The 22,433-nt window shown below is 46.8% G+C and overlaps 1 protein-coding gene across 7 annotated transcripts in view; it reads right to left on the reverse strand.

Moving 5' to 3' along the window:
- The window catches only part of CNOT4 (CCR4-NOT transcription complex subunit 4), a 136,111-nt gene that overhangs the window by 26,402 nt on the left and 87,276 nt on the right, over nt 1–22,433 (reverse strand). For all 7 annotated transcript variants that reach the window (XM_089680666.1, XM_089680667.1, XM_089680665.1 and 4 more), the window contains 2 exons: nt 11,790–12,039; nt 10,033–10,524 (listed from right to left, as the gene is read on the reverse strand). In XM_089680666.1, coding sequence (XP_089536792.1) covers nt 10,033–10,524; nt 11,790–12,039 — 742 coding nt within the window. The remainder of the gene's footprint in view (nt 1–10,032; nt 10,525–11,789; nt 12,040–22,433) is intronic.

The following is a 22,433-nucleotide window of genomic DNA, read 5'->3' on the forward strand; positions in this document are numbered from 1 at the left end:
ATACTATACATTCACATGCAGATGATTTTTATAGGTGCATGTGTTTTAAGTGACAGATTGATTGACCACCAGAGAGTGTTTGGTGAAAGTCACATTCGCTGCTTTACAAAGAGAGTTCTGTCTTCACGTTAAAATTGAATTAAGTCATTAAACTTCTCCCACAGACTGTAGGCAAACAGTATCTTGGGCATTGTGTCCCTCGGAACAGAGGTGCACCCACATCAGCAAAACCAACCTACTAGGCTTACAATTATAATTTATAGGTGCTGCAAGCATGGACACTTGTTCCATATATTTTACAGTAAGTAGCAGTGACAGTTTGGAAGACTTTACAAAAGGCAATTTAGAAATTCCCAACGCTCTGCTGAGTAGAGCTATCCAATCATCAGGGAGTGGGAAGCTCTGTGTCGACTGCAGCCCTATAGGTCTGACTCTGCAGGTGGAACACCAGACCTCTGCAGAGTGATCACTGCTTTCACACAGGAGCAAGGGTCCTTCTTTACAGCATGTTGGCATTGGACGGCTTTGCTTTTCAGGCTGTTCCTGCTTTCTAAAGAAAAGACTTAGGATACCTTTTCATTTTTATGCACCTGAAAAGTATTTTGTGGATTTCATCTGCAAGTCCAATTGGGCTTTAAATACTTAAGTTAAAAGACGGGTAGGGGAAAACTCATCTTTGCCTTTTTTATGTTAAAGTGGAAGTTCACACAAACACTAGCTATACTTAAATTTACTAGTAAAATTTCAACAGTGCCGCGTTACCCACCGTGAAACCATGCACCTAAATTATGTGCTATCCTAGATCATATAAACAATCCAAGTATAATAGTGCAGTCCAACAAAAGTCCAAATAATTATCTTCTGTGTTGCACCACAATATTGTAAGATTCCATCTAATTCTTCATTCTTTCACATCCCCATTTCTGTGCCAAAAATGATTGTTACGGTGAAACCCACCACCAGATGTGTTCTCACCTGGGGTATATGACCAAACCGCTAAGTAAGGTCTTACGGCGCTTGCGTCCTCTCTCACTGGACTTATATTCTCCAATGAATCAGATGGTTCCACCTCTTAAATCGTCAAAGAATGAAGAAGTAGAAGGAAACTTATAATACTGTGGTGGAACACAGAAGATAATCATTAGGACTTTTGCTGGACTGCATTATTATACTTGGATGGTTTATATGATCTAGGATAGCACATATGTTATGTGCATGGTTTCACTGTGGGAAGTGCAGCACTGTTGAAAATTTACTTGTAAATCATTAACACATTGTTTATGAGGGTGTAAATAGTGTGGGCGATTCCTTACTTTTTGTTATGCAATAGCAGCTTGCAAGGCTTTTTGTAATTTGTATACCCAAATTTACTTCCAACCCCATGCTAAGCCTATTGTGTCTACCCTGTAAAGGAATGGTCTGTATACTTTCCTATGCTGAGGGTGCTCCAGTCTGGTCACATGATCGGGTCCCTGCGCTGGCCTTCTCTACATTGAAGCTTGTGCTGGGACCTGAGCATGTGACTGGACTGGAGCACACTCAGAATAAGTATACAGATCTAACACCGTGTAGATAAAATAGGTTTAGAATATGGGTGGGAGAAAAATTAAGGAATATGTAAACCCAACATTTCATATTCCTGATATGTACCTGCTGTACCATGTACTTTTATGAAAAGGTATCCTGTTCGCTTTGTATTGCTTCCTTTGTGTGAAATCCATGGTGTTCCTGCCAGTCCCGCTGCTTTCCTATTGAAACATGACCACACTAAGCAGCAGAACAAACTGTGGTCAGTTCTCTAGCTGTGCTGGAAACTCAGCCTGCCCTCCTCAAATGATCAGACTTGTGCTGACTAGCCAGCCCCCAGCACTGCCTTTCGCTAGGAAGATCAGTGTACTGCTGTTTTTAATCCCCCAGCTCTCTATGCAGCTGAAAACAGAGGGTAATCACTTTTAAAAAGGGAAAAAGGTGTTTACACCTTACAATGTTCTTTTTATAGCAATACACAAAGGTTTTGCCTTTCATTTTTATTGTAAACTGAATGGTTGTTTTATAGGGTGAGAGTTTACGATCACTAAGTAGTGTTAGCTTTTGACTGAACTTCCACTTTAATCTACATAAGCACCACACAAATCAACTCAAATGATTGCAAACTATGCTCTGATTGTGCCAACTGATCGCTACCAGATGCCACTCTTCACGCCGACAGTACACAAATATGCGGCCTCTTGGCAGCTGGGCCTTGACGCCAAGTGGCCACATATTTGCGTACCTTTTGTAAACAAATATGCTGAGAGTGTGTGCCATGCACATTCCCAGCACATGTGTTGGTGTCCCACTGAAAGGTCCCGATCTCTCCTTGCAATCGGGACCTTTCCGATCATGTGAATGCCGTGACAGCCAATCATGGCGGTCACATGACCCTAAAACCCGCCCCACCACCAGTGGCAGAAACTCCTTAAAGGGCCGGGAGGCACTGGCGTGAAGGGGTTAAGAAGAGTACTTCGTGGGAAGTCATTAGTTCATTTGCCTAGCAATTACATGTTGCTCCTACTGATCACTAACAGTTTCAGCAGCATAACCATGATACTCTAAGGCTAGGTTCACATCTATGCAAGTTGCGGTTGATGTCCTAACCCTAGGGTTAAGATCTAGAGCTAAGCATCAGCGATAATCATTAGGGTTCAAACGCTAACCCTAGCAAATTCTCTAAAAATAATGATTATTGCTGACCCCAACTTTAAACCTAACCTTAACCCCAACATGAGATCTTAGTCACATAAAAGGTTCCTGCACTACTTTGATGCTACTTGAGTGCCAGAAAGTGTTAAGTCGCATCACAGGAGCGCTACATGAACAGAGCTATCATTTTTTATTAGCAAAAAACCCCTGCAAACCGCATAAAAAATGCAACACTTGCGTTTTTGGTGCGGGTTATTTGAAGTCTATTGCACACAAAACACAATCTGTTGCTGCTGCAAAAAAAATCCCTGACCCTTTCTAAAACCTGCACCGGCTCAAAACGCACAGATGTGAACTAGATCCATAGGAACGCATGCTAAATGGACTGTAGTGAGTTTCTGCAAACTGGAAAATGCACTGAAATCCGCATAAGGGTAAATCTTCTGTGCAGTTCTAGTCTAATTAGGTGACTCTCAGTTCGTGTAGCATTATTACAGTGAACCAGCTTCTGGAATATGCACATAAATCAATTTACATTTTCTGAACCAGCAGCAATTTAAAATACAGTTAGGTCCATATATATTTGGACACAGGCACAGTTTTAGTTTTTTTCAGGTATTTACCAAAACATATTCAAGCTATAGTTATATAAAGGACATGGGCTGAAAGTGCACACTCTCAGGTTTAATGTGAGGGTATGTACATCCAAATTGGAGGAAGGGTTTAGGAATTACAGCTCTTAAGAGTAGCCATCCCCCCTTTTTCAAGGGACCAAAAGTAATTGGACAATTGAATCAAAAGCCGTTTCATGGCCAGGTATGGGCTACTCCAATATTTCTTCATCAATTAACTTCTTGTCTAGTTCTGGGCCGACGTCCATGGACTTCATTCCAGAAAACGCCCCTGCGCGCCCACGGTGATAGCTGTGTCCTCCGAAAACAGCTGAATACATGATACGGTAAACAGACAATCACAGTGGCCTTTTACCACGTGATCAGCTGTGTCCAATGACACAACAGATCACTGGGTAAATACAGTTGCCGGTTATCGGCTGCACGTTCCTCATGCTGTCACAGCATAAGGAAAGTACTGCCGATAACCAGCAATTGTCAGAGAACTGATCAGTGCCCAGCAGTGCCACATCAGTGCCTGCCTATCAGTGCCCATTTCTTCAATTTCTTTGCTCTTTTATTGTTTATAGCGCAAAAAATAAAACACCCAGTGGCAATTAAATACCAGCAAAAGAAAGCTCTATTTGTGTGAAAACAAATGATAAAAATTTCATATGGGTACAGTGATGCATGACCACGCAACTGTCATTCAAAGTGCAACAGCACTGAAAACTGAATATAGGCCTTGGCAGGAAGGGGGTATAAGTGCCCAGTAGGCAAGTGGTTAAGCAGATAAAAGGTCTGGAGTTGATTCTAAGTGTGGTATTTGCATTTGAAATCTATTGCTGTGAACCTACATCATGCGATCAAAGGAGCTGTCCATGCAAGTGAAAAAGACCATTGTAAGGCTTCAAAACAAAACAAATCCATCAGAGAGATAGCAGCAACATTAGGAGTGACCAAATCAACAGTTTGGTACATTCTGAGGAAAGAACGCACTGGTGAGCTCAGCAACATAAAAAGGCATGGATGTCCATGGAACACAACAGTGGTGGATGATCACAGGATTCTTTCTATGGTAAAGAAAAACCAATACACAACATCCAAACAAGTGAAGGACACTCTCCAGGAGGTGGGTGTATTATTGTCAAAGTCTACAATCAAGAAAAGACTTCACGAGAGCAAATACAGAGGGTTCACCACAAGGTGCAAACCATTCATAAGCCTGAAGAATGGAAAAGCCAGATTAGCCTTTGCCAAAAAAAATCTAAAAAAGACAGACCAGTTCTGGAAAAGCATTCTTTGGATGGATGAAACTAAGATTAATCTGTACCAGAATGATGGGAAGAAAAAAGTGTGGAGAAAGCTCATGATCCAAAGCACACAACGTCATCTGTAAAACATAGTGGGGGCAGAGCGATAGCACTGGGTCATTGGTGTTTATTGAGAAAGTGACAGAAGCAGCCGGATGAATTCTGCAGTGTTTATAGATATACTGTCAGCCCAGATTGAGCAAAGTTGATTGGACGGCACTTCACAGTACAGATGGAAAATGATCCAAAACACACTTCAAAAGCAATCCAGGAGTTTTTGAAGGAAAAGAAGTGGAAAATTCTGCAATGGCCGAGTCAATCACCTGATCTCAACCCAATTGAGCATGCATCTCACTTGCTGAAGGCAAAACTAAAGGCAGAAAGACCCACAAAGAACAACTGTACTGACAGCTGTACTTCGAGCTTGGCAAAGCAACACAAAGGAGGAAACCCAGTCTTTGGTAATGTCCATGGGTTCCAGACTTCAGGCAGTCTTTGCCAGTAAAGGATTCTCAACATTTTATTTATGATCATATTAATTTGTCCAATTACCTTTGGTCCCTTGAAAAAAGGGGGGGAGGGCTACTCTTACGAGCTGTAATTCCTAAACCCTCTCTAATTTAGATGTACATACCTTCAAATTAAACCTGAGAGCGTGAACTTTCAACCCATGTCCATTATATAACTATAGCTTGAATATGTTTTGGTAAATACCTGAAAAAAACTAAAATTGTGCCTGTGTCCAAATATAAATAAATAAATAAATAAATATATATACATATTTTATTATATATGGACCTATGTTCTAATTCATGTAAACACACAGCAGGTGTTTCTAAACTGACTGAAACCAACTTCAGAGTCTTTGTTTTGATCTTTGTGAATTAATTACTTTATAGTACAAGCAGCTAGAGAGGTTATGGATGGCTTGTAAAGCTTTTACTACTTGTTAAGAATATGTCATATGTCTCTGCACTGGTGATAACATACATTGCAGCAGTTAATGATTACCTGGCCAACACCAGTACTCATACCCACTGAGCAACACAGTTTACAGGAGAACTGTGCTGGGTGTGTGCCAGACCAGTGGAGACCCAGTCAGCTGCATTTGTGTTCCAAAACTTTCAACTGGGCTTTAGAGTAAACATGTAATTTAAGAAATGTGAAGGCCATCATTGCATACCTGTCCTCTACATGCATTAGTTAACTGGCCGTCATGCTTATAGCTCACCTTTTCACGGCAGAATTTCATTTTTCATAATAAATACAAGCCTTTTCTGCCCAAGCCATCCCAATGCACTCATCTGTCGCTTTTGTCATGTTACAACCAAAAACGTAAATGGATTTTATTGGGAACTTATGTGATAGACCAACACAAAGTGGCACATAATTGTGAAGTGGAAGGAAAATGATAAAAGCTTTACAAATTTCTTAAAAGTGTGACATGCATTTGTATTCAGCCCCCTTTTACTCTAATACCCCTAACTAAAATCTAGTGGAAATAATTGCCTTCAAAAGCCACCTAATTAGTAAATAGTATCCACGTGTAATTTAATCTCAGTATAAATACAGCTGTTCTGTGAAGCCCTCAGAGGTTTGTTAGAGAACATTAGTGAACAAACACCATCATGAAAACCAAAGACACCAGATATGTCAAAGATAAAGTTTTGGAGAAGTTTAAAGCAGGGTTAGGTTATAAAAAAAATATCCCAATCCTTGAACATCTCATGGAGCACTGTTCAATCCATCATCCGAAAATGAAAGAGTATGGCACAGCTGCAAACCTACCAAGACATGGCCGTCCATCTAGACTGACAGACCAGGCAAGGAGAGCATTATTCAGAGAAGCAGCCAAGATGCCCATGGTAACTCTGGAGAAGCTGCAGCGATCCACAGCTCAGGTGGGAGAATCTGCCCACAGGACAACTATTAGTCGTGCACTCCACAAATCTGGCCTTTATGGAAGAGTGGCAAAGAAAAAAAAAGTCTTTGTTGAAAGAAAGCCATAAGAAATCCTGTTTGCAGTTTGCGAGAAACCTTGTGGGGGACACAGTAAATGTGTGGAAGAAGGTGCTCTGGTCAGATGAGACCAAAACTGAACCTTTTGGCCTAAAAGCAAAACGCTATGTGTGGTGGAAAACGAACACTGCACATCACCCTAAACACACCATCCCCACCGTGCAACATGGTTGTGGCAGCATCGTGTTGTGGGGATGCGGTTCTTCAGCAGGGACAGGGAAGCTGTTCAGAATTGATGGGAAGATGGATGGAGCCAAATACAAGGCAATCTTAGAAGAAAACTTGTTAGAATCTTCAAAAAACTTGACTGGGGCGGAGGTTCACATTCCAGCAGGACAACGACCCTAAACATACAGCCAGAGCTACAATGGAATGGTTTAGATCAAACATATTCATGTGTTGGAATGGCCCAGTCAAAGTCCAGACCTAAATCCAATTGAGAATCTGTGGCAAGACTTGAAAATTGCTGTTAACAGACCCTCTCCATCCAATCTGACAGAGCTTGAGCTTTTTTGCAAAGAAGAATGGGCAAAAATTTCACTCTCTAGATGTGCAAAGCTGATAGAGACATCTCCATAAAGACTTACAGCTGTAATTGCAGCGAAAGGTGGTTCTACAAAGTATTGACTCAGGGGGGCTGCAATACAACACACGACACACTTTTCACATATTTGTAAAACATTTTGAAAACCATTTATCATTTTCCTTCCACTTCACAATTATGTGCCACTTTGTGTTGGTCTATCACATAAAATCCTAATAAATACATTTACATTTATGGTTGTAACATGACAAAATGTGGAACATTTCAAGGCACTGTACCTAGCCCATGGCAGCTTTGAATCTGCACCTCTCAGCTTTATATTAATGCACAGGAGAAAGTGGATGGAGACACAGGCCTCACACCTATGTAGTGGAAGTGCATGATTTTTGGAGCATTTTCCCACAACATACAGAGGTCAGCCTATTGAACACATGGTAAAGCAACTTGTGGGATATTTTGACGTGCTGTGATTTGTACCTTTTTTTTTTCTTTTTACTATGCGTTTTGCTGTGTCTGTTGCACATTTTATCATGCGGCAAAAAGCATGTTCGTACCCGCATCTGATGTGCCATTAATCATTAATGGCACTAAAAGCGTGACTCGTTCATTTTAGGTGTATAAAGGTGGCCATATACTATGCAGTCTGTTTGTAAACTTTTTGTACAATCTACTTTAAGCTGGTCATACATCGATCGAGTTGTGATCCATGTATGGGCTGATTGTACACAAGTTGATCTTTTGATTGACTTGCGTACAACCAGCCTGTCGGGGTTTTCCCAATTAGTGCTGTTGGCTATAGCCGGCAAGGCCAATCATTGTATTCTGCTGGCGGGGAAGGCTCCAACCACTCTAATTAGGCAGGCTCTTGCGCTACATAGTTGATGGTAGATCTAAAGCAGATTGTACAATCAGAGTCAATAGTGTATGGTGAGCTTTACAGACTTCCAGGGACACACTTCTCCTATTTTCAATACTACAGCTCTGCTCCAAATAGGCTCGACACCTGCACTCTCTGCCAAATTACCTTCTTCTTGCATAGATTGTTCAAGTACAAAATGATCAGTCAGCAGAGGAAAACGCTGGGTATGTATACAAGGAGAATGGTGCTCACTGACAATGACTGCATATAACTACAGAGGTGGGTTGGAGTAATCTCCCAGAGGGAGAGGGCAGATGCAGGGTGTCTGTTATTGAGGTCAGTTGGGGAAGTACTTCCTTAGTATTCTAACAATTTTCACATCCCAAAGGACAGATAGCAAGAAGCCATGGAGAAATTTTCTTAACAAGAAACTGGAGGCTGAGGTGATGCCTGCCCTAGAACATAGAAAAAAAACAAAAAAACAAAAACGTCTTTCTGCAACAGAGGTACATTAATGGTATATTGATACATAGGGAAGGTGGAATTTAGAAGGAAAAAAAAAGTGAACTTTTACACCTTCAACATTTAACATTCTAGCTTCAATGCTTAGAGTCACTGAACTAGTAGACAACTTTTAAGAGATTCAGGACCTACATCGTTTTCACAGGTCAGGTACTCAAAAGGTAATGAAGGCAGAAGGTCAGCAGAACAGCCAGGTAACAGTGGTGGTCCTGTATTTTGCTCATGACAGGTTAACTTTTAAAGACATTTTAGATCCATACTGCATTGAGAAATGACAAACTACCTCATGGTGGCCTCGGAGTTCCTTGTATCCAGGTTTTAAACACCCTATATAGACAAAAGTTTATGGACACCTGACAATCGCATCTTTACAAGCTTGTTGGACATCCCAGTCCAAAAACCACAGGTTTAATATGAAATTGCCCTCTCTTTGTGGCTATAAACAGCATCCACTTTTTTGGAAAGGCTTTCCAAAAGATTTTGGAGTGTTCCTCTGGAAATATGTCCCAGTTCAGCCAAAAGAACATTTGAGGTCCATTGCTGAGGTTGAATGAGTGTGTCATAATTCATCTGAAAAGGTGTTCAGTAGGGTTGAGATCGGGGCTTCATGCAGGTCAGTTAACTTGCTTTACTACCCCATGCACACTTAGACCCAATGCATGGGGCTCAGGTGTTTAGCTGTGGATTGAGTGCAGAGGTGTGCCGTAACGCTCCTGTGCTGCAGGCAGACTGTCAAGATCTATGTGAGGCTGACAGTTGCTGCACGTTTAGGGAAATATGCACCCAAAGGACAAATGCCCAGAATGCAAGTAGTCAGCGCATAATGTACTAAACATAAATACTACCAGATGCACTGACCAGCCCTGTCCAGCTGCAACAGCTGTCAGTCTCTAAGAGGTTGACAGGCAGGCTGCCTGCAGCAGGGCTAGGCAGCAACTTTGTGCCCTCCGCCTGAAGCTAAATGCCAGAGTCCCAGGTAATTGGGCTAAATGCCCAGTGTACTTGGATCCTGAACCAAATTTGACAAACCATGTCTTTATAAAGTTAGCTTTTTGCACAGAGGCACAGTCATGCTGAAACAGAAGAGGGCCTTAGCAGAACTTTTCACATGTTTGGAAGTTTCCAAGTGTAAGAACGCTCTTGGTGAACAATAGCATTAACTGTTCCATTCACTGGAAACACATGATGGCAATTTTGAGGGGTGTCCACATACTTCGGGCTACTTAGGGTATGGAATAATAGAAAACCATAAATTTACCTTAGAAACCTGCTTTCAATGATCTAATAAACAATACATGACCATGTTAAATGAAATTCAGCAAAAGAAGACACAGCTTAATCCAGTACAAGTGACTCTGTTGGCTGCAGCCCAGGAGTATGGACCACTTTAAGGAATGTATCCCACCCTTTTAGGACTTTCACTGACCAAGAACTGTTTATCAAACCCCTCAGATACGAAACACATTAAGTTTAAAAACATACCTGAAATAGGAATCCCTCCCAGACCTGTGTTGTGTTGAGGAGGGTGGCTCAAGTCCATGAAATTACTGTTTGAGGTTGGGTTTGCCGTGTGGTTCAAGTGCATGATGTTATTGCGAGGAAAGGCCATCCACGGATACCGTGCTGCCTGGCCCGGGAAACTGTATGAGTTATAAACTGCTCTGTGTTGAAAGGGTGGGAACCGCTGTGGTAAAACAGGAAAGGTGCTAGAAATAGAGTTGGCATTGGTGACTGTGGTGGGGTGAAGGAAACCAGATCCTGGCCCTTTGGCAGTAGTGTGAGGAGAGGGGTTCTGAAGAGAGGTGGGGGACAGTGCTGGCTGGTCTTGAACAGACAGTTCCTTCTCTATCAAGTCTGCTAAGGCTTTGCGGGTGATATCAAAGGGATCAAAGCCCAAGTCGTCCTCTTGCTGTTTAGAAGAGCCAAAGCCAAATGCAGCTTGCCAGTCCGTAGAGGAGGAGACCGGGATTGTTTCTGCATAAAACAAAGGACAATGTCAGCATTGGGTTTTATTATGTTGCACCAAGTCATTCAATAGCACTTTAAAAAAAGAACACACAAGTACTTGTAGCTGTCCCCTTCTAGTAAAGCATATTATAAATTGTCCTGATAATGTTTATTTGTAACCACCATTGTAGTGTGAACTGGGGTACCAGCCAACTAAGCCACGTTATCTTTTAGGTGTTGTGGGAGTAAAATGGTAGTACTCAAACTAGACCTACAAAGACACAGGCAGGAAAATCAAACGCCATGCAGGAAAAGCCAGATAAGGATTAAATGCTAAACCAGGGCATTCCCCTGTAACCTAGGCACTATGGTTTTGGTATAGCTAGGAACCGGTCTACAGTACAAGGAAACCCGGTCTTACCCTTATTCATGTCATGGTACCAGCAAAGGATCCAGGTTTTGCCAGCCACAGTAGGCAGACCTCTAAAAACTACACCACGACAACATGCCAAGGTGAGTGCCTAATGGAGGATACAGCACATGAAGCAAATATTACAGGCCGTCCTCACACAGTGTAGTCCCCAAGGTGGACACCAAGGGTTATTGACCTGGAAACTACTAAGTAGCTATGAGCAGTAAGAGCTTGACATAAGTGAATTGAAGGAAAAAAGCTAGAACAAAAAAAAAAAAACCCAAAAAAAACAAAACCACTACTTCTTCAGAGAGAAGTCGTCCTTTACATAAAGACACTAACAAAACTGAAGTCTCCTGGAGAGGGTAGGGTTATATAAGCATGCTCCTAGGAGCAGTACAAGTAAAATTTGTCAGAATACAAAACCTGTGTCTTGCACTGTATGATTAAGATATCTACCTTTTGTCTGGAATTCCTACTGAAAACTAAGTGCACTTCCTGGTATGTGAGAGCCTCACAGCGAGATCTAAAACACTGCTTCTTCTATCTTGCTAGTCTCACGAGATTTGAGGATGTCAATACTGTGCTGCTCACTGTTCTCCTTGCTTGAGGCTCCAACTTGAAGAAACAAAGCTCAGTCTCTAAAAAGATGGCTGCCTCCACACTGAGACACAGTGCAGAACAAGACGTGGTAACGTCAGTACTGGGGATAGATTTGCTGGAAACAGACCACAGGCAACACAGGAAACTAGTCCATTGTACCTCAGAAGAGGAGGTTTGGGGCCTTTCAGTATAAACATATTAAAAGAGAGAGAAAAAAAAAAAAAGAAGACTACAATCACAAGAAACATTTCTTCCATTATAAAAAAACATCTGGCACCTGATGTGAAGAGGCTTTGTGGCTCCGGAGCTGTGGGCCATTCACTTGATGTCTGTGGGGAACTGGGGAATGGAGGAAGTCCACTGGGGATGGGATTTGGGTGTCGGAAGTTGTCCGAGAACAGTGACTGTGATTCTGCCATAGCATCTTCAAAGGGAGACCGTGCGCTGTGATTTGCTGAACTGGTGGGGATGGCTGTGTTGGGTTTGGATAAACCTGGCGGAGGTGACGGGGTGTCACTTGTTAATATCTATTGAAAAAAAATGGCGTTAGCAAAACTAACTGAAGTTTTTGCAAATAACTGCAAAAGTTACGTAAAAAACACCACTTGAAGACCTGATTTGTATTAAATGGTCATTTTAAAGTATATATAAACATTACATTTTCATATCAGCTATAACTTGTTAATCAAATTTCAAAAGTAATTTTCAATATTCTATGACTTAGAAAAGAGCTTTGGCCATACTTCACTTTTAAAATAACACTTCCTGATGCTTGTTCAGGCACTTCCTATAAAACGAAAAAATTAATGTTAAAAAAAAAACCACAACAGAGACTTTGGTGCCAGCTTACAGCACCTGCTGTTTGTTTACATTAGAAAGTAGGTTGGCTGCCAAAAGGAAGCAAGGAGAGGGGTGAGCCCAGTGCCTTTGTTGTGAACTTTAAGGATGATTTTCTCTACTGTGCCTAAACCTATAAGGCGGTCAGGAGGGGATTTTCTTACAGCTCATTTACTGCTTGATAAGAATATGTAAATAGGTGAAGGTCTATTATAGTCCTGCCAAAAGATTTGTACTCCTCTCCACCTAGACATAAGATTTCCACAATCCTGCCACCCATCACATCCCCACCTAAAAGTAGAGTAGATCTGAGATGTTGTTTTCTCCACTACTGTTCAGTAACACTTCCAGGCCTTGTCCTTCCTTCATTCAGCCTGTGAATTATTTGTAAAAAGGAGCAGCAGCAGCAGATTGATAAATTCATCTGTCACTCTGCTCTCTCCACCTATCAACACATGACACTGCAGAACACTTGATTGATTCAATATATTGCTTCTCCCTTTCCCAGTCTTAGCTATGCTGTATAGAGGACAGACAGATACCAAGTCAAATTCAGATACTTACTGCATTCTTTTAAAAGTACACTTGATATTTGTCATGAATAAAGAACTGCATTAATTTGTGTCTTTTATATCTGGCTGGAATTAAGGTGGCATTGGAACAAGCAGCAGCTCACACACCACTGGCCAATCTACTTTGGGAAGGAAAACCCTCAGTTGGCCATTTAGTTACCCACCCACTGATCGGACCTACTCTTGCAGAAATGGAAAGGTTTTTTTCATTTATCCTTATCTAACCTTTCCTTCTCCTATGACACAGATTGTTGGTCATTCAGAGATTTATGCCGGGTCTTATGGACCCCATCTTTTTATCGCAGGCCCCACAGTGGCTTTTAAGAGCCTCACATTTTTCACAGCCTTCAGAATGGCTTCCTACTAAAACTATACTAACTGGCTGAGTGCCTCTTGCAACAGATTACTGGAGAGTAGAGATGAGCGAAGAAATGAAAAATTCGATTCGACTGATTCGGCGAATTCGTGGACAATATTCGATTCGAGTCGAATAAATTCGCTGTGAATTTAACTTAAAAAAGGGTGTTTCTAGGCTTCAGAGAGACTTAATATTAGTGCAGAACACTGTACCTTTAATTTAAATGCCCTTGGAGTCTGCTGGGGAAGAGAAATAATACTGTCAGTCAGTATGACATGCAGATGAGTGCCGTCGATCTTAGAATCACCGCACACTTCACTCATTTGGGCAGTCACGGGGCCAAAACCAGAGTGTGGAGCCACAGTGTGGCGGTGGAGGCAGCAGCAATGGGAGGCCATACAGCACCCTATGACAAAAATGGAAACCACCAGCAGTGTGAGGAGACCTGAAAGTGGCACATGGCAGAGTGTGGCGATAGAGACAGCAGCAATGGGAGGCCGTACAGGGACCCATGACACACTCTGGACCTGGCAGCAGCATGAGGAGGCGGTACAGGGGCCCATGACAGATTACGGGCCTGGCAGCAGCATGAGGAGTCGGTACAGGGGCCCATGGCAGATTACGGGCCTGGCAGCAGCAATGGGAGGCCGTACAGGGACCCATGACACACTCTGGACCTGGCAGCAGCATGGGGAGGCGGTACAGGGGCCCATGACAGATTACGGGCCTGGCAGCAGCATGAGGAGTCGGTACGGGGGCCCATGACACACTCTGGACCTGGCAGCAGCATGAGGAGGCGGTACAGGGGCGCATGACAGATTACGAGCCTGGCAGCAGCAACTTGGACAGGAGGACGTTCAGCTTCTGCACCGTCGGGTGCGTGCTCGCAAACTGTTGTCTCTTGGAAACGGATTCCAAGAAAGACTGCTGACGGAATCCGTGAAGAGGAGTAGCAGGAGAAGGAGCATCTGAACGAGCGGAATATGCCAACAAGCGACAACAGTGGCCCATGACAGATTACGGGCCTGGCAGCAGCATGAGGAGTCGGTACGGGGGCCCATGGCAGATTACGGGCCTGGCAGCAGCTATGGGAGGCCCGTAATCTGCCAGCACCCTATGACAAAAAATGGAACCCACCAGCAGTGTGAGGAGACCTGAAAGTGGCACATGGCAGAGTGGCGATGGAGACAGCAGCAATGGGAGGCCGTACAGGGACCCATGAGAGACTCTGGACCTGGCAGCAGCATGAGGAGGCGGTATAGGGGCCCATGGCAGATTAGGGGCCTGGCAGCAGCTATGGGAGGCCCGTAATCTGCCAGCACCCTATGACAAAAAATGGAACACACCAGCAGTGTGAGGAGACCTGAAAGTGGCACATGGCAGAGTGTGGCGATGGAGGCAGCAGCAATGGGAGGCCGTACAGGGACCCATGAGAGACTCTGGACTTGGCAGCAGCATGAGGAGGCGGTATAGGGGCCCATGGCAGATTAGGGGCCTGGCAGCAGCTATGGGAGGCCCGTAATCTGCCAGCACCCTATGACAAAAAATGGAACACACCAGCAGTGTGAGGAGACCTGAAAGTGGCACATGTTTGGGGCATGATTCATGGCGGATTTAGTCAGTTGTGTCAGGAACTGGTGGTTTGAAATCCAGACTAATCCACGCCTGATTCATTTTCACAAACGTGAGTCTCTCCACACTTTGGGTGGACAGTCGTGTCCTCCGCGGAGTTGCAATACCTCCTGCCGCACTAAACACGCGCTCCGATGCCACGCTACTGGCCGGGCATGACAGCCTTTCAAGGGCAAATTCAGCTAGTTGGGGCCAAAGGTCAAGTTTCGTTGCCCAGTAGTCAAGGGGATTGTCTACCTCGGTTGGCAGGGTGCTGTCCAAGTAGGCCTAAGCCTGTTGTTTGAGGTCCTGCTCCAGGTCCACCTGATGCTGCTGCTGCTGCTGCGGCTGGTTAGTAGTTTCCTCACTGCGCTGGTGAAGAAAGCTACTCATCATCGACTGCAGACTGAGGCAGCCGCTGCTGGTGGAGCTGCCACTGCTCCTACCACCCCACCCCTCCCCTGCTGCCATGGCAGCGGAACACGAGCGCACAGGGCCCACAGTGTCTGAGGATGGACGTTGGCGCAGACAGGCAGAGACCAGCTGACTACATAGGTGTTTTTTATAGTACGTTATTTTGGCCTCCCTCTCAGCAGGTGTGAAAAAGGCCACCATTTTTGAACGGTAGCGAGGGTCCAACAAGGTGGACAGCCAAAAGTCATCCCTCTGTCTGATGGTTATTATTCGGCTGTCGCTACGCAAGCAACCGAGCATGCTATGGGCCATTTGTGCCAAGGAATGCGAGGGACTCCCTGCCTCCATCTCCACAGCATACTGCCACGGTGCGTCTAGGTCCTCTGTCTCCTCTTCCTCCTCCTCTACCAGATGCTCCTGCTCCTCCACTCCTGTCCGCTGAGTGGAAAAACCACCCATTTCACTCAATAATTCCTGAGCACCAATGTCCTCCTCTACCTCCTCCTCTTCTTCCAGTCCTGCCCCCACAGGGGCCATGTGGCGTTGAGATCTGTGCGCCACGTCTACCGCACCCTGACCAGCCATTGTTAACAGCATTTGTTCCAGGACGTGCAACAGAGGAATGACGTCGTTCATCCCATAGTCCTGCCGACTCACGAATAGCGTGGCCTCCTCAAAGGGCCTGAGCAAGCGCAGGTGTCACGCATGAGCTGCCAATGGCTGACATCTAAGTTACACAGGGAGTACCTTTATCTGCTTTTAACATCAGGAAATCTGTGATGGCCTTTTGCTGTTCGTAAAGGCGGTCTAACATATGTAGGGTTGAATTCCACCTTGTTGCAACGTCACAGCATGAGGAGTCGGTATAGGGGCCCATGGCAGATTAGGGGCCTGGCAGCAGTTATGGGAGGCCCATAATCTGCCAGCACCCTATGACAAAAAATGGAACACACCAGCAGTGTGAGGAGACCTGAAAGTGGCACATGGCAGAGTGTGGCGATGGAGACAGCAGCAATGGGAGGCCGTACAGGGACCCATGAGAGACTCTGGACCTGGCAGCAGCATGAGGAGGCGGTATATAGGGGCCTACGGCAGATTAGGGGCCTGGCAGCAGCTATAGGAGGCCCGTAATCTGCCAGCACCCTATGTCAAAAAATTCAACACACCAGCAGTGTGTGAGGAGACCTGAAAGTGGCACATGGCAGAGTGTGGCGATGGAGACAGCAGCAATGGGAGGCCGTACAGGGACCCATGACAGACTCTGGACTTGGCAGCAGCATGAGGAGGCGGTATATAGGGGCTTATGGCAGATTAGGGGCCTGGCAGCAGCTATAGGAGGCCCGTAATCTGCCAGCACCCTATGTCAAAAAATTCAACACACCAGCAGTGTGAGGAGACCTGAAAGTGGCACATGGCAGAGTGTGGCGATGGAGACAGCAGCAATGGGAGGCCGTACAGGGACCCATGACAGACTCTGAACTTGGCAGCAGCATGAGGAGGCGGTATATAGGGGCCCATGGCAGATTAGGGGCCTGGCAGCAGCTATAGGAGGCCCGTAATCTGCCAGCACCCTATGTCAAAAAATTCAACACACCAGCAGTGTGAGGAGACCTGAAAGTGGCACATGGCAGAGTGTGGCGATGGAGACAGCAGCAATGGGAGGCCGTACAGGGACCCATGACAGACTCTGGACTTGGCAGCAGCATGAGGAGGCGGTATATAGGGGCCCATGGCAGATTAGGGGCCTGGCAGCAGCTATGGGAGGCCCGTAATCTGCCAGCACCCTATGTCAAAAAATTCAACACACCAGCAGTGTGTGAGGAGACCTGAAAGTGGCACATGGCAGAGTGTGGCGATGGAGAAAGCAGCAATGGGAGGCCGTACAGGGACCCATGAGAGACTCTGGACCTGGCAGCAGCATGAGGAGGCGGTATATAGGGGCCCATGGCAGATTAGGGGCCTGGCAGCAGCTATGTGAGGCCCGTAATCTGCCTGCACCCTATGTCAAAAAATTAAACACACCAGCAGTGTGAAGAGACCTGAAAGTGGCACATGGCATGAGAGACTCTGGACCTGGCAGCAGCAGGAGGAGGCGGTATAGGGGCCCATGGCTGATTAGGGGCCTGGCAGCAGCTATGTGAGGCCCGTTATCTTGCAGCACCCTATGTCAAAAAATTTAACACACCAGCAGTGTGAAGAGACCTGAAAGTGGCACATGGCAGCAGAGTGTGGCGATGGAGACAGCAGCAATGGGAGGCCGTACAGGGACCCATGAGAGACTCTGGACCTGGCAGCAGCAGGAGGAGGCGGTATAGGGGCCCATGGCTGATTAGGGGCCTGGCAGCAGCTATGTGAGGCCCGTTATCTTGCAGCACCCTATGTCAAAAAATTTAACACACCAGCAGTGTGAAGAGACCTGAAAGTGGCACATGGCAGCAGAGTGTGGCGATGGAGACAGCAGCAATGGGAGGCCGTACAGGGACCCATGAGAGACTCTGGACCTGGCAGCAGCAGGAGGAGGTGGTATATAGGGGCCCATGGCAGATTAGGGGCCTGGCAGCAGCTATGTGAGGCCCGTAATCTGCCTGCACCCTATGTCAAAAAATTTAACACACCAGCAGTGTGAAGAGACCTGAAAGTGGCACATGGCAGCAGAGTGTGGCGATGGAGACAGCAGCAATGGGAGGCCGTACAGGGACCATGACAGACTCTGGACTTGGCAGCAGCATGAGGAGGCGGTATATAGGGGCCCATGGCAGATTAGGGGCCTGGCAGCAGCTATGTGAGGCCCGTAATCTGCCTGCACCCTATGTCAAAAAATTTAACACACCAGCAGTGTGAAGAGACCTGAAAGTGGCACATGGCAGCAGAGTGTGGCGATGGAGACAGCAGCAATGGGAGGCCGTACAGGGACCATGACAGACTCTGGACTTGGCAGCAGCATGAGGAGGCGGTATATAGGGGCCTATGGCAGATTAGGGGCCTGGCAGCAGCTATGTGAGGCCCGTAATCTGCCTGCACCCTATGTCAAAAAATTTAACACACCAGCAGTGTGAAGAGACCTGAAAGTGGCACATGGCAGCAGAGTGTGGCGATGGAGACAGCAGCAATGGGAGGCCGTACAGGGACCATGACAGACTCTGGACTTGGCAGCAGCATGAGGAGGCGGTATATAGGGGCCTATGGCAGATTAGGGGCCTGGCAGCAGCTATGTGAGGCCCGTAATCTGCCTGCACCCTATGTCAAAAAATTTAACACACCAGCAGTGTGAAGAGACCTGAAAGTGGCACATGGCAGCAGAGTGTGGCGATGGAGACAGCAGCAATGGGAGGCCGTACAGGGACCCATGAGAGACTCTGGACCTGGCAGCAGCAGGAGGAGGCGGTATAGGGGCCCATGGCTGATTAGGGGCCTGGCAGCAGCTATGTGAGGCCCGTTATCTTGCAGCACCCTATGTCAAAAAATTTAACACACCAGCAGTGTGAAGAGACCTGAAAGTGGCACATGGCAGCAGAGTGTGGCGATGGAGACAGCAGCAATGGGAGGCCGTACAGGGACCCATGAGAGACTCTGGACCTGGCAGCAGCAGGAGGAGGTGGTATATAGGGGCCCATGGCAGATTAGGGGCCTGGCAGCAGCTATGTGAGGCCCGTAATCTGCCTGCACCCTATGTCAAAAAATTTAACACACCAGCAGTGTGAAGAGACCTGAAAGTGGCACATGGCATGAGAGACTCTGGACCTGGCAGCAGCAGGAGGAGGCGGTATAGGGGCCCATGGCTGATTAGGGGCCTGGCAGCAGCTATGTGAGGCCCGTTATCTTGCAGCACCCTATGTCAAAAAATTTAACACACCAGCAGTGTGAAGAGACCTGAAAGTGGCACATGGCAGCAGAGTGTGGCGATGGAGACAGCAGCAATGGGAGGCCGTACAGGGACCATGACAGACTCTGGACTTGGCAGCAGCATGAGGAGGCGGTATATAGGGGCCCATGGCAGATTAGGGGCCTGGCAGCAGCTATGGGAGGCCCGTAATCTGCCAGCACCCTATGTCAAAAAATTCTACACACCAGCAGTGTGTGAGGAGACCTGAAAGTGGCACATGGCAGAGTGTGGCGATGGAGACAGCAGCAATGGGAGGCCGTACAGGGACCCATGACAGACTCTGGACTTGGCAGCAGCATGAGGAGGCGGTATATAGGGGCCCATGGCAGATTAGGGGCCTGGCAGCAGCTATGGGAGGCCCGTAATCTGCCAGCACCCTATGTCAAAAAATTCAACACACCAGCAGTGTGTGAGGAGACCTGAAAGTGGCACATGGCAGAGTGTGGCGATGGAGAAAGCAGCAATGGGAGGCCGTACAGGGACCCATGAGAGACTCTGGACCTGGCAGCAGCATGAGGAGGCGGTATATAGGGGCCCATGGCAGATTAGGGGCCTGGCAGCAGCTATGTGAGGCCCGTAATCTGCCTGCACCCTATGTCAAAAAATTAAACACACCAGCAGTGTGAAGAGACCTGAAAGTGGCACATGGCATGAGAGACTCTGGACCTGGCAGCAGCAGGAGGAGGCGGTATAGGGGCCCATGGCTGATTAGGGGCCTGGCAGCAGCTATGTGAGGCCCGTTATCTTGCAGCACCCTATGTCAAAAAATTTAACACACCAGCAGTGTGAAGAGACCTGAAAGTGGCACATGGCAGCAGAGTGTGGCGATGGAGACAGCAGCAATGGGAGGCCGTACAGGGACCCATGAGAGACTCTGGACCTGGCAGCAGCAGGAGGAGGCGGTATAGGGGCCCATGGCTGATTAGGGGCCTGGCAGCAGCTATGTGAGGCCCGTTATCTTGCAGCACCCTATGTCAAAAAATTTAACACACCAGCAGTGTGAAGAGACCTGAAAGTGGCACATGGCAGCAGAGTGTGGCGATGGAGACAGCAGCAATGGGAGGCCGTACAGGGACCCATGAGAGACTCTGGACCTGGCAGCAGCAGGAGGAGGTGGTATATAGGGGCCCATGGCAGATTAGGGGCCTGGCAGCAGCTATGTGAGGCCCGTAATCTGCCTGCACCCTATGTCAAAAAATTTAACACACCAGCAGTGTGAAGAGACCTGAAAGTGGCACATGGCAGCAGAGTGTGGCGATGGAGACAGCAGCAATGGGAGGCCGTACAGGGACCATGACAGACTCTGGACTTGGCAGCAGCATGAGGAGGCGGTATATAGGGGCCCATGGCAGATTAGGGGCCTGGCAGCAGCTATGTGAGGCCCGTAATCTGCCTGCACCCTATGTCAAAAAATTTAACACACCAGCAGTGTGAAGAGACCTGAAAGTGGCACATGGCAGCAGAGTGTGGCGATGGAGACAGCAGCAATGGGAGGCCGTACAGGGACCATGACAGACTCTGGACTTGGCAGCAGCATGAGGAGGCGGTATATAGGGGCCCATGGCAGATTAGGGGCCTGGCAGCAGCTATGTGAGGCCCGTAATCTGCCTGCACCCTATGTCAAAAAATTTAACACACCAGCAGTGTGAAGAGACCTGAAAGTGGCACATGGCAGCAGAGTGTGGCGATGGAGACAGCAGCAATGGGAGGCCGTACAGGGACCATGACAGACTCTGGACTTGGCAGCAGCATGAGGAGGCGGTATATAGGGGCCTATGGCAGATTAGGGGCCTGGCAGCAGCTATGTGAGTCAAGTGCCAAGTGCGATCAACCTCCTCATCATCAAGTAGGGTCTCCGCCTCACTACTAGCCCCCTCGGCTGCGTCTGGGTCAGGAGACAGACCTGTCTCTAGACCGGCTACCGAGCCACTCTCCTCGCCAGTACTTGTTCGCTTGGCTGCTGAAAAGGCCGATGTCTCCCCCCGTTCCTGACCGCCCTCTGTTAGCTCTTCCTCACTGTACAGTGGGGCTGAGCCCACAGCATGCGATACTTCGCTTGGTGAGGGAACAGCAAAGGACAGGGGCAGGTAGAGGACACGTGATTTCAGTGGGCTTGGTCCCGGGCCATGCCAACTAACGGTTGTGTCTGACGTACCCACCGACCGTTGGCTGTAGGTGTCAGAGGTGACCTGGGAAGAGGAAGACGACCGAGCCAACCAATCAATGACGGCAGGGTTGTCGGTGGAGACACGACCGCTGGATGACACCGGGAGCACTGGCCTCTGGCTGCGAATACTGCTGCCTCGACCCCTTCCTCTGCTGCCACGTCTGCTCGCTCCTAAAACATTGCCTCCTCTGCCACTCCTCTGCATGTTGTCTGACATACTATTTAATTCAACGATTAGGTGTCCCTGAGTAACAATTCTCTGGCACTCAGTAACAATTCTGTCTGTCCCTGAGTATGAATTCTGTGGCCCTGAGTAACAATTCTGTGTCTGTGCGAGTAACAATTCTGTGTCTGTGCGAGTAACAATTCTGTGTCTGTGCAAGTAACAATTTTGTGTCTGTGCGAGTAACAATTCTCTGGCACTCAGTAACAATTCTGTCTGTCCCTGAGTAACAATTCTCTGGCACTCAGTAACAATTCTGTCTGTCCCTGAGTAACAATTCTCTGGCACTCAGTAACAATTCTGTCTGTCCCTGAGTATGAATTCTGTGGCCCTGAGTAACAATTCTGTGTCTGCGCGAGTAACAATTCTGTGTCTGTGCAAGTAACAATTTTGTGTCTGTGCAAGTAACAATTTTGTGTCTGTGCGAGTAACAATTCTCTGGCACTCAGTAACAATTCTGTCTGTCCCTGAGTAACAATTCTCTGGCACTCAGTAACAATTCTGTCTGTCCCTGAGTAACAATTCTCTGGCACTCAGTAACAATTCTGTCTGTCCCTGAGTAACAATTCTCTGGCACTCAGTAACAATTGTGTGTCTGTGCAAGTAACAATTCTGTGTCTGTGCAAGTAACAATTTTGTGTCTGTGAGAGTAACAATTCTCTGGCACTCAGTAACAATTCTGTCTGTCCCTGAGTAACAATTCTCTGGCACTCAGTAACAATTCTGTCTGTCCCTGAGTATGAATTCTGTGGCCCTGAGTAACAATTCTGTCTCTGTGCGAGTAACAATTCTGTGTCTGTGCAAGTAACAATTTTGTGTCTGTGAGAGTAACAATTCTCTGGCACTCAGTAACAAT

This window comes from Staurois parvus, unplaced genomic scaffold (genome assembly GCF_062004578.1).
Source record: "Staurois parvus isolate SC_StPar_1 unplaced genomic scaffold, SC_StPar_1.0 ptg000249l, whole genome shotgun sequence".
NCBI classification, from domain to species: domain Eukaryota; kingdom Metazoa; phylum Chordata; class Amphibia; order Anura; family Ranidae; genus Staurois; species Staurois parvus.